Below are 12540 nucleotides of genomic sequence, written 5' to 3'. Positions count from 1 at the left end.
CCAGGGGCTCCAACAGGGAAAATAGCCCAGTGAGGGAAGGAAAAAAGGAAAAGGAAATATTTTAGGGAGAGTAACAACATTAAAATAAATATCTCCTATATAAACTATTAAAACTTTAATAAAACAAGAGAAAGAAAAATAAGATAGAAGAGTGTGCTCCAGTGTACCCTCAAGCAAGAGAACTCCAACCCAAGACAGTGGAAGATCATGGTACAGAGGCTTTGGCGTTACACACACACACACACACACACACACATATATATATATATATATATATATATATATATATATATATATATATATATATATATATATATATAAAGTCCTTTTAACTGGCACCCAATACTTGACAAGTCATAGTATCTGGCACCCACCAGCCAAGCTTTATTCATTGATTAGGTAATATTTAGAATTCGTCAGCAATTGCCAGTTTAGAATTAGCGGGCTTGCTCTCGATCGGCGATACTGATATTATTGACATTTTGTTATTGACTTGTGTACCTGGTTTAAAATATTAGGTCTAACATTTCAAAATGACGTCAACTCATGTCTTGCAGAATAATTTCCTTTCGATAAAAAGCTCTTCCGAATAAACTTATCTACGACTACTGTTGGAGCGCATAAACAAAACAACAGCTGATCGATCAACCGACATTTGGGGCTGCATCAACTGTTTTATTATTATTATTATTATTATTATTATTATTATTATTATTATTATTACTAGCTAAGCTACAACCCTAGTTGGAAAATTATGATGCCATAAGCTTAATGGCTCCAACAAGGAAAATAGCCCAGTGAGGAAAGGAGGAATGAAAATAAGTAAATAAACAAACTACAAGAGGAGTAATTAACAAATAAGATATTTTAAGAACAGTAACAACACAAATCTACATCTTTCATTAATAAACTATAAAACGTCAAAAAATCAAGAGGAAGAAAAATAAGGTAGAATAATGTGACCGAGTATACCCTCAAGCAAGAGAACTCTACCCCAAGACAGTGGAAGATCATGGTACAGGGGCTATGGCCCAATCCAAGACTAGAGAACATTGGTTTGTTTTTGGAGTGTCCTTCTCTTAGAAGAGCTGCTTACCATAGCTAATGAGTCTCTTCTACCCTTACCAAGAGAAAAGTAGCCACTGAGCAACTTCAGTGCAGTAGTTAACACCTTGATCGAAGAAGAATTTTTGGTAATCTTAGTGTTATCAGGTGTCTGAGAGAGGCAATTGTGGAAAGAATATGTCAGACTATTCAGTGTATGTGTAGGCAAAGAAAACAAAATGAGCCGTAACCAGAGAGAGGAATCCAATGTAGTACTGTCTGGCCTGTAGAAGGGAAATAACTCTCAAGTGGTAATATCTCAATGGGTGGCTGGTGCCCTAGTCAACCTACTACCGATAACGAAGTCCCCTCCCCTTCCATTTATCAGACTGATGAATAAAGAGTATGTGGTGTGGTGTAATTCTACTTGATAATATATATAGAAATAACCAAATTAGAAAAAGAAAAAAAAATCAGAAATGAGAAAAAGTTCTTATTGTATGTTCATGCAATTTTAGAGTGAAAAAAATACCTGAATAAGAAATAAAATTAGAAAATAAGAAAAAAATTCTTATTATATGTGAGAATGTAGGAACTTTATTCTATACTCTCGTTACCTTATTTAATTTCGATTTATGATGTTTGGTTCGTTAATATGACGAACTACTTGCCGACATGGAAAACAACTAATGCCGTTGCCTAGCCACAGAGTAGTGCATTATGCATAATTCTAGCATTAGGTTGCCATCTTTATTTACGATATACATTCAGGATTTCAGGGCTACTATTACTGGGGAATTTTTGTGCCTCTATTTAATGAACATCATGTCCAGAATACAAAAGGAAAACTCTTCTGGTGGCAGTGGCAGTGCATCCAAGATGAGGAGAGCCATTACGATTGAGCTGAAAGTGGGCATAGTGAAGCGAAACGATAAAGGAGAATAAAGTTATTGAATTGTTCTATATTTTACTTATTATGTACTGCTACTTTAATGTAGATAGGCTACACTACTGTATAGGATGCATGAATTTGTATGCATAGGGTACAGTAATTTATGAATGGTAAGGGATTGTTTTCTCTTTTTTATTTTTAATTATATCATGTATAAACATTATGTATGTGTGTGTATGTATGTACAGTATGTCATGTACCGCATTTCAAATCTAAGTTACGTTGAACATTGACTTACGACACATCGTAAAAAGTACAGATCTCGTCCATAACTCGAGGACACACACACACACACACACACACACACATATATATATATATATATATATATATATATATATATATATATATATATATATATATATATATATATATATATATATATATATATATATATATATATATATATATACATATATATATATATATATATATATATATATATATATATATATATATATATATATATATATGTGTGTGTGTGTGTGTGTGTGTGTATTAGTAAAGAAAAATTAGTTTTCCAGTAACTCTGTACCCTCTATTGTTCACATATAGTTATATTTTGTTTTTTATACCCAGAGTAACTCAGAGGGATAAGTAGCAAAACATGAGTTTACTTTAGAAAGAAAATTACAGTGTATATCACTGTTCCACAAATTCCTACTTCGTCCTAATTCGAGTGGTGGTAGAGAAATAGATGATAGAGGCAAAGAATGGCTATTACTTTGCAATAATTAGCCTATGTTAAAGCTCCATGTTGATTTCAACCACTTCAAACACTGCAGATATGATATTGCCATCCAGATTTACCCTTTGGTAAGAATGTTTCCTGTAGTGCTGAGCTTAGAAAAGACTAGAAGTGTTTCATCACTGTGCATCAGCTTCCCGCGTCTGTGTTTCATGTAATCCTTCTAACTGGCAAGGGTGACCATTATGTAAATTAATTGTAAGGAACTTTGCTGTTTAGTGTCTTCCAAACATCAAATTTATTTTAATTTGATAACATCTGGCACAAGATATTGTGCATTATTCCACATGATTTATGACCTTAAACATGCGTGTTAATTAATACCTATGGTTAATTCATTTAGTCACGTGTGTCTGCAGTCTATCTCTTGACCTTTTTTTATTCCATGGTATTTACAATTGTGTCTGAGGATGTGTCATTGATAAGTGTGGCTCTTTGTCCCTTCCTGTTGCTCTTTCTGTGTTGGAGGTGTTTGGGTCCTGGCTGTTCTTTTGTAATATGCCTGGTTTTACTTCTTTTCAAACTAGAGGTTTTATTTTCATATGTGGTAAAAAATTTGAATAAACAGGATTTTGAATTTGATATTGAATCTTTGTTTCAAACCCTTTCTTCTCCTGGGATTTTGATACGTTAATGTCTGGCATTAGCTGGCTAAATAATTAGAAGCTCTGTATATATATATATATATATATATATATATATATATATATATATATATATATATTTAAAAAGAGAGCCATAAAGCTCTTAGCTTGTATTTGCTTAGTCTATAAATGACTCTTGGGGTCTTGGGAAACCTTTCTATTTCACATAGCTTTAAATAGGGACCAATGTTGATGGCAGTCTAGAGATCTATGGGGAGATTGGAGGGATCCACTCTTCGGGCACCACCCTCTCAAAAAAAAAAAATGAAAAAAAAAGCTGTAAAGTGACACACATACAACACGGTGTGTGACCTTGAAAGTGCTTAAGATGTAAAACAATTATTTTGAATATACTGTACATTCACTATACGGTTGAACACGTTTGAGTTTTATAAGACTCGCATTTAGCAGGAAGTATATCACTATATCTGGCAACACTCCTTATTTCATTTTACTTTAGAAAACTTCAGAATACAAACTGCGCCGAGAGTTATGCTTGGTGAAAACAAGCCACGTGTCCACTTGATAGTAAATCATCCAGGTGATATCGAAAACATTTTTCACATTAAAAAGAAAAATGATACACAGGAAAGATAAGCATGATAAGTTTTGAAGCATTTGATAACTAATCTGTGATGAATAGAGCATGTGCCCCTTATCTAAATTATCTCAGTTCGCCCGTCTATCGTTACCTAATAGGCTGCAAAAGAGATTTTGAATTGCGTGAAAAGAGGATGCAAATTCATGAAGGACGTCATCGTGATTTATTTATCAAACATAGAATTATCTTTATTTTGTTCTTGTCAGCTTAATGCTCACTTGGGGCTTAGATCAATTCGAGAATGATTGTTCCAAATGAGTCTCTCAAAATGTGTATATAGGCTATCCAATATGTAGGCCATCCCTTATGTTGATATATTTTTTTTTTCAAATGTCATTAAAATCTCATTTTGTATGTTTTGAGGGATTTCATAATGGATGCTATCTCAAGAAATCAAAGTAAAATTTCACCAATTAACTATTGCTTTACCAAACTTGAACATTTTGTCTAGTGCAGCAATTATTAACTCCGCTAAGGAGGTTATATTTTCTAGTCGGTTTATCTATTTATCTATCAATTTATTTATTTGTCTTGGTCTGTGAACAGGATTAAGTAAAAATTACTCAACAGATGTGGACGAAATTCTCCACCCAGATAGATCTTAGGTCATGGACGACCCCATTAAATTTTGGAGATGATCCGGATCCAGATTTACATTTTTCACAATTTTAAAGATGGCGTTAAAATTACTTGACGGAGTTTGACGAAATTGTCATCACAGATAGATCTTAGGCCATGGACCACTCCATTAACTTTTGGAGATTATCCGGATTTCAGATCCAGATTTGCATTTTTTGCAATTTCAAAGATTACGTCAAAACAAATTGACACATTGGATTTCCACCAAATTTTAACAATAGATAGATATTATGCATCGGGAGAAACCATGAATATTTGGAGGTGATACGAATCAAGATTACGATTCTGGATCAGCATTGCACCTTCACCTTGGTTAAAGTTTTGGCAACATTCATTGGCAAAGGTCTGAAATCTCTGATTGTTCTTATTCAAGTGTGTAAATGTGTTTTACTTACTGTACTTAATTTGGGTTTAAGATCTGTTTTACTGGTCCTATCACACATGAAAACCCTATGCACTACAGGACCTACTTCGAGTTTCACACAGCATGTTCTGAGTTTCAAATACTTAATATCAAAGCACTTAGAAAGCACAAAAGTCTTCAGCTTCTGCTTGAACGCATAAATAGCTTGTCCTTTGGATGTCTAGTGGGAGCTTGTTGTATATATTTGGGGCCGTATATCTGAAAGTTTTAGATCCTACAGTAGAGGACTATTCTAGCTTCTCGACAGTGAATGTACTTTTGAGAAACACATTAGGTCTGTGTTTTCTTCTTCAATTGCAAAAAAAAAATGGCTTATTGAGAAAGTCTTTCAAGATTTTCGAGGATCAATATATTCTGAAGAGGTGTTTTAATTCTTTTATTCTACCTTGTTTCGTATATTGTTCTCCTGTTTGGTCTTCAGCTGCTGATTCTCATCTTAATTTGTTGGACAGGAACTTACGGTCTATCAAATTCCGTATTCCTGATCTAAATATTAATCTCTGACACCGACGTTCAATTAGTTCGTTATGCATATTGTACAAGATTTTTCAAAATTCCGACCATCCTTACATTCAGATTTTCCTGGACAATTCCATCTTATTCGAAATACTTGGAATGCAGTTAATTCTAATAGTTAGGCCTTCTCCGTTATGAGGTTCAATACTACACAGTATTCTAGAAGTATTATTCCAGTTGTGACCAAGTTTTGGAATGATCTTCCTATTCGGGTACTTGAATCGATAGAACTTCAAAAGTTCAAACTTACAGCAAATGTTTATATGATGAACAGGCTGACATAAGTCTTTTTATAGTTTATATAAGAAACATGTTTTAATATTGTTACTGCTTTTAAAATTATCGTCATCTCCTCCTAAGCATATTGGCGCAAAGGGCATTGGTTAGATATCGCCAGTCATCTCTATCTTGAGGTTTTAATTCAATAATTCTCCACTCATCATCTCCCACTTCACGCTTCATAGTTCTCAGTTATGTAGGCCTGGGTCTCACAACTCTTCTAGTGCCTTGTGGAACCTCTCTTAGGGAGTGCAAAGAGCATACCCAACCATCTCCATCTAACCCTCACCATGATCTCATCCACATATGGTACTCGAGTAATCTATCTTATAGTTTCATTTCTAATACTGTCCTACCATTTAACTCCCAATATTCTTCTGAGGGCTTTATTTTCAAATCTGCTAAAGCTGTTGGAGATTTTTTTATTGTCATACCACGACTCATGTCCATACAGTAATACAGACCTCACTAAACTGATCTATAGTCTGGTTTTTATAAGTAATTTCAGGCGATTTGATTTCCAAATTTTACTAAACTAACCACTGTCGGTTTTTTTTTTCAATTGTTCACTAAACTCCGATTCTAATGACCCTGTATTAGAGATCATAGTTCCTAAATACTTAAATGATTCTACCTCATTAATTCTTTCTTCTTCCAATGATATTTCATCTTTCATTGCATATTCCGTTCTCATCATCTCTTGTCTTTTTTCTATTTATCTTCAGCCTAACCTCGTGTGATATTTCGTGCATTCTGATAAGCAAGTAAATCCAGTGGTATTCTGCTAATAAGGACAGCATCATCAGCATACTCTAGGTTAGCTAATTTTCTATTATCAATCCTGTCCAATCCTTCTCCACCATCTCCAACAGCTCTACGCATTACAAAATCCACAAGGAGGATAAACAGCATAGGTGACAACACATTCCCTTGGAGTACTCCATTGTTTTATGGAAATTCATTTGATAGGACTCCACTAACATTAAATTTGCCCTTGCTATGCTCATGAACAGACTTAATCAAATTTACATATTTAAGAGGAATTCCATAATATCGCAGGACTTTCCACAAAATTGGCCAGTGCACACTATTAAACGGATTTTGAGCGAAGCGAAAAATCTATTTTTGGGTGAGATAGCCATGACATCCTGATGGACGGTTCCTTCAGTAGCTTCCTAGGGTATATTTAACTACAGTGGATATTCCCAGAGAATTAAACTAAAGGTTATCACAGAATTCTAACATCTGGTGCGAGTACCCTAAAGGTTTCCCTCTAGGATATCGTATATCAACAGGGGACGCATGTATTAACACGCCACATAGCTATCTACACCCCATATATAGTTAACACTTCGATATGGAAAGGTGGCTGAGTAACTGAGGAGCCGTTCCGAAGTTACTCTCATCCGTGGCTGCTTTTGGTACTCGAGACGTAAACAAACGGGCGCCATTGCTAAATGACGTCACGTCCGTCCCCATCCTGAGCTCAGCTTCTGCTAATATCCACGATACAGCAGGTCGAGGAGGGGCCTGGAAGGCTGAACTAGAATAGATGGGAGGGTCCATCGGGACGTCATGGCTATCTCACCCAAAAATAGATTTTTCGCTTCGCTCAAAATCCGTTTTTTGGGCTCAAGCCATGACGTCCTGATGGAAGTGTACCAGAGAATTAATGTATCGTGGAATTTTTCCCCTTTTAATCCAAGTGCCAAGGGCCTCGAACAGTATTATAGAACATGTCCTTACTAGAGATTCTATGATGAACTAGCTTCCTGCCCCCCTGGCAGGGAAGTCCTGGTGGACAATAGGAACATCTCGAAGCGATCATTGAAGAGCTACTCACCCTGCGGAGAGTTCACGCTGGACTCGGAGACAAGACAAAGGTTAATATTCGGGTAGGAATATTATCAAGCATAGGTAAGTAAATAACATTTACTACTCCCCCTGGAGCAGAGATCGATCTGGTCTCGGAGACAGGACAAAGGTTAATATTCTAATAGGAATATTATCAAGGCATGAGTGAGCATATAACATAATTACTTATGTTATTCTTCTCGTGCTTCAGGGAAAAAGTATAAATGAAACTATAACAATCGTATATTTCTTGATAAAGAATAGGAGCGAAGAGAGATGCACATGGAATAAAATAGACATTTTATTTCTAGGATTGCAGATCATTATGGCAGTAATTACAATAATGAATATAGAGTTTAATTACAATAATAAAAGAATATTATACATAGAAAATAAAGACTTTAATTTTGATTCTGAAAAGAAAATTTACTTTTTAGAAACACAAGTTCCAGAGGAACGCCAGTCTTTTTTTAAAAATTCAAAGAAAACACATCATGCCCTAGGGCATGTGGCACTCATGTAAAGTCTATGACATTTCACCTTGGTAAGAACAGTCTATTTGAAACACTAAGTGTCCATTAAATCACTATGTATCACAAAAGGGTCAACACAGGCCCCCGTAGAGTTAAAGTCCCAAGTAACTCACTGTTCTATGCAGAGTTAAACAGCAGGTTTCATAACACTACCTGCGGCTACCACGAAATGCTTAACTTTGTGCACTTGTTTTGCGTAGTGCTTGAAGAAAACGTGCGATAATTTCCAGCCTGTAAAGCTCTTGAGGCTTTCGAAATCCATACTCTGGAAGAAGTTCAGAGAAGAAGCGACTTTTCTAGGATCGTGACCTGCGGGTGTACTGTCAGGATCCGCTCTGCGAATGAAGTAGGTGATTTTCGCTCTTAGTTGTTTCAGTGACAGGTTGCTACCCGATGTTTCTCCTTTGAAGAGTTGTCCTCCACCGAAATCTGAAGTTCTTTGAAGATAGACCTTAAGACTCTCCACTGGGCATAGAGAGACATCTTCCTTCAGGGGGCAGATTCTCCAAGGGCCCCATTTCTTGGTGGGTAGTTCATTCTTAGTGAGAAACGTCGGATCGGGGAAGAGGGTAAGCTCTCCTGTCTCTGCGAACAGAATATGACCCTCTTCTCTTGATAATGCCACTATTTCACTGACTCGGGCTCCCGAGGCGAGAGCTAAAAGGAAGATAACTTTTTGAGTCAAGTCTTTCAGAGGGCACAAATCGTTGTCCAGGCTAGAAGCAAAATGGATCACCTTGTCCAGGGACCAGGAGATAGGTTTTGGTGGGGGTGCTGGGCGTAGTCTAGCGCATGCCTTTGGCAGTTTATTGAAGATATCACTGGACAGATCAATCTGGAAGGCGTATAGGAGTGGTCTAGTCAAGGCCGATTTGCAGGTGGAAATCGTGTTGGCCGCTAAGCCTTGTCCATGAAGGTGAATGAAGAAGGACATACAAAAATCAATGGTGATTTCCGTAGGATTTTTTGCCTTGACGAATGAGACCCACTTTCTCCAGGAAGATTTGTATTGCTGTCTGGTAGATTCAGTCTTGTACTCCTCGAGGAAGTCTAAGCTTTTCTTCGAGATCCCAAACCTTTTCTTTGCGGCTAAGGAGAGAAAATCATGAGATGAAGGTCCCTGACTTTCAGTGATGAAGCGAAGACAGTCGACTTTTGTACTTGTTGAGAGAGAACTGGACCCGGTAGGGGAATCAGCGTGGGCTGCAGCTCCAGGACCAGGGGGTACCAATTGCTCCGGGGCCACTTGGGAGCCACTAGAGCTGCTGTCCCTTTGAAGGTTCTCAGTTTGGAGAGGACTTTCAGCAGAAGTTTGGGAGGGGGGAACAGGTATATCCTGGACCATCTGTTCCAATCCAGTTTCATGGCATCCACTGCTTCTGCCTTGGGGTCCTCGTACGGGGCCACATATCGAGGAAGTTGATTGTTGTCGCTCGTCGCGAAGAGATCGATTTGAAGTTCCGGGACTTGGTGAGAGATGAAGGAGAATGACCTTGCGTCTAGAGACCATTCCGACTCTATTGGGCTTGTCCTCGATAGAGCGTCCGCCGTCACGTTGCGGAATCCTTGTAGGTGAACTGCAGATAGGTGCCATTTCTTCCTTTCTGCCAAACGAAAGATCGGAAGAAGTACCTGATTTATCTGGGGCGATCTCGAGCCCTGACGATTGAGACATCTGACTACCACCGAGTTGTCCAAAGTCAGACGAATGTGGATCGAGGGAGGCGGGGAGAGTTTCTTCAGGGGGAGAAGAACTGCCATGGCCTCCAAGATGTTGATGTGAAACGTCTTGAATAGGGGAGACCATGTTCCTTGAACCTGTTGTTGGTGGGAGTGACCTCCCCAACCCTCCAGTGAAGCGTCTGTGTGGATGTTGATCGATGGAGGCGGATGTTGAAGAGGAATGGACCTTTTCAGGGCCTTTGCTTCTGACCACGGCTTTAAGAGTAATCGAAGTCTGTTTGGAATCCGTCTCTTGAGGTCTCTTCAAGCGATGGATGCGAAACGTCTCCAGACACCCACGGCATCCTTTAGCTGTGCGCGAAGCACTGGGTTTGTCACAGAGGCGAACTGTAGAGAGCCGAGGACTTGTTCCTGCTGTCATCTTGAGATGCGTTTGGATTTTAGAAGCCTTCTGACAGACCCTGCTATTTCCTTCCTTTTCTTCTGTGGAATGGAAAGGTGGTGTGACTGAAGATCCCAATGGATTCCCGACCATTGGAACTTCTGAGCTGGAGAGAGGCGAGATTTCTCGGCGTTTATCTTGAAGCCAAGATGCTCTAGGAACTGGGTGACTTTGTTGCAGGCTCTCACACAATCTTCGGGCGATGTCGACCAGACTAGCCAGTCGTCTAGGTAGGCCATCACTTGGAGGCCCTGAAGACATAGCTGTTGGAGGATTGCGTCTGCCAGCTTGGTGAAGATCCGTGGAGCCACGTTGAGCCCGAAGGGCATGGCCCTGAAGGCGTAACTTTTCCTTTGGAGTCGAAATCCTAGGTAGGAGGAAACGTAATGATTCATTGGGATGTGCCAGTAGGCATCCGCCAGGCCTATGGAGACCGTGTAGGCCCTTTGAGGCAGAAGGGTCCTTATTTGTTGCAGAGTCAGCATCTTGAATTTGTTGTTCGCAATGAACTTGTTGAGATGGGATAGGTCTAGAATGACTCTGAGTTTGTCTGAGTCTTTCTTGGGAACACAAAAGAGTCTCCCTTGGAACCTGGTTGACTTTACCCTCCTGATCACCTTCTTGATCAAGAGTTCCAGGACATATTCTTCCAGGAGGGGGGTTGACTGTTGGAAGAATTGCTGGAAGGATGGGGGTGGTTGAGTCCAGTTCTAGCCCAGTCCCTTCTTGACGATGCTGTGTGCCCAGGGATCGAAGGTCCAACGATCCTGGAATTGGCGGAGTCTTCCTCCCACCGGAAGCACTTCATTGCTTCTGGTGTCCCGAGGGTTTGCCACCTCGGCCGCTAGCTCCCCTTCCTCCTCTGCCTCTGGAGGGACGGCGAGAAGAATCTCTGCCGGAACCTCTGCCTGAGCCCCTACCTCTGGGACGAAAGGTAGTCGAGTGTTGCTCGTAGAAAAGGGTGAAGACCGGCGACTGCGACACCACCGGCTGGGGGACCAACTGAAAGGTCTGTTGCGGCTGCGTAGCCACTTGGGGAGTAGCGGGACCTGGAAACTGTCGTCTCGGTTGACGTTGATGGGGGTTTTGGCTTCGAGGATTTCCTAGTAGGCTGAGGGCCATCATCTTGAGAGGACTTCCTCTTTCGGGACATGCCCCACTTATGGAGAAGGATCCTATTCTCCGTGGCAGCTTTGTCCACTATCTCTTTCACCAAGGTAGACGGGAAGAGATGCTTGCCCCAGATATTGGAGGAAATCAGTCTCCGGGGTTCGTGTTTTCACCGTTGCGCTGGCGAACACAAATTCTCGACAGGCTCTGCGAGCCCTAGCGAAGCTATATAGGTCCTTGGTTACGGTCGCCAGGTGCGACTTAGCGAGGACCATGTAAAAGTCCGGGACTCTGGTATCACCGGCCATGAGTTCGAGCTCTACCTGATGGGACAGCGAAGCGGCGAGTCTCTCCTTCGTATCCTGTTCCCTACGAAGGAGGTGATCGTTCAGCCTTGGGAGGTCCTCATTGAATTGACGACCGGCCACATCAGGTTCCAGTTTTCCTAACGTGAAGGTCGACTGGATGTCTTTCCAGTGCCTATCATCGGGGGGAAGAGTAATGGAGAAGGGTTTGCACTCCTCCAGTGCAGGACAAGGTTTCCCTTCCTCCACTGCCTTTATGACCGCTGTGAAGGCCTTTTCGATGAAGGGGAAGGTCGCAGTATTTGGCGCAACGAAGGTTGGATGCTTCTTACTAAGCGCCGGAATCTTGGAGTTAGTGAAACCCCGACTCTTCACTGCCTGAGCTAACATAGCTTGGGTCTTCGCGAGATCGAACACAATTACTTCTTTTGGTTCGGTCTCTTCCTTTGAGGCTGGTTCGGACCTGAGCCGGACGTAACAGTCCGGATAAGCCTCGAAATTTGGGAAAAACTCCACTTTTTCCAACAAAATAGAGCCAACCTTTCACTGATATAAATCTTGCCAGTTGTAATTGGCATATGCTCGGCGTATCTCCATGGGTTAGCTTCCGAGCAGGTGGGGAGGTCCTTAACCGAAATCTTTTTCGGTTGTTTGAAGCCGACGAGAGTCGTCCGGAATTGCTCCTGAGTCTCGCACAGCTTCTTGTCCATGAGGGCTTCAAGCATTTTGAAGACCTCTCAAGTGGCCGATGGAAGAGGGTCCGGGG

The 12540-nt window shown here is 40.4% G+C and overlaps 1 protein-coding gene across 3 annotated transcripts in view; it reads right to left on the bottom strand.

The window, feature by feature from the left end:
* The window catches only part of LOC137657816 (uncharacterized), a 514523-nt gene extending 510620 nt beyond the window's left edge, over positions 1–3903 (bottom strand). Inside the window, exon 1 of one of the 3 annotated variants that reach the window (XM_068392347.1) lies at positions 3791–3903. In XM_068392347.1, coding sequence (XP_068248448.1) covers positions 3791–3792 — 2 coding nt within the window. In that variant the 5' untranslated portion in view covers positions 3793–3903. Of the gene's footprint in view, positions 1–3747 lie in introns of all 3 variants that reach the window. The other 2 variants (XM_068392350.1, XM_068392348.1) reach the window with 2 other exon arrangements.
* Positions 3904–12540: the final 8637 nt, after the last annotated feature.

Source organism: Palaemon carinicauda, chromosome 18 (assembly GCF_036898095.1).
Source record: "Palaemon carinicauda isolate YSFRI2023 chromosome 18, ASM3689809v2, whole genome shotgun sequence".
In the NCBI taxonomy this organism is placed as follows: domain Eukaryota; kingdom Metazoa; phylum Arthropoda; class Malacostraca; order Decapoda; family Palaemonidae; genus Palaemon; species Palaemon carinicauda.
The sequence above is the reverse complement of the archived record's forward strand: the minus strand, read 5'-3'. Positions and strand labels throughout refer to the sequence as shown.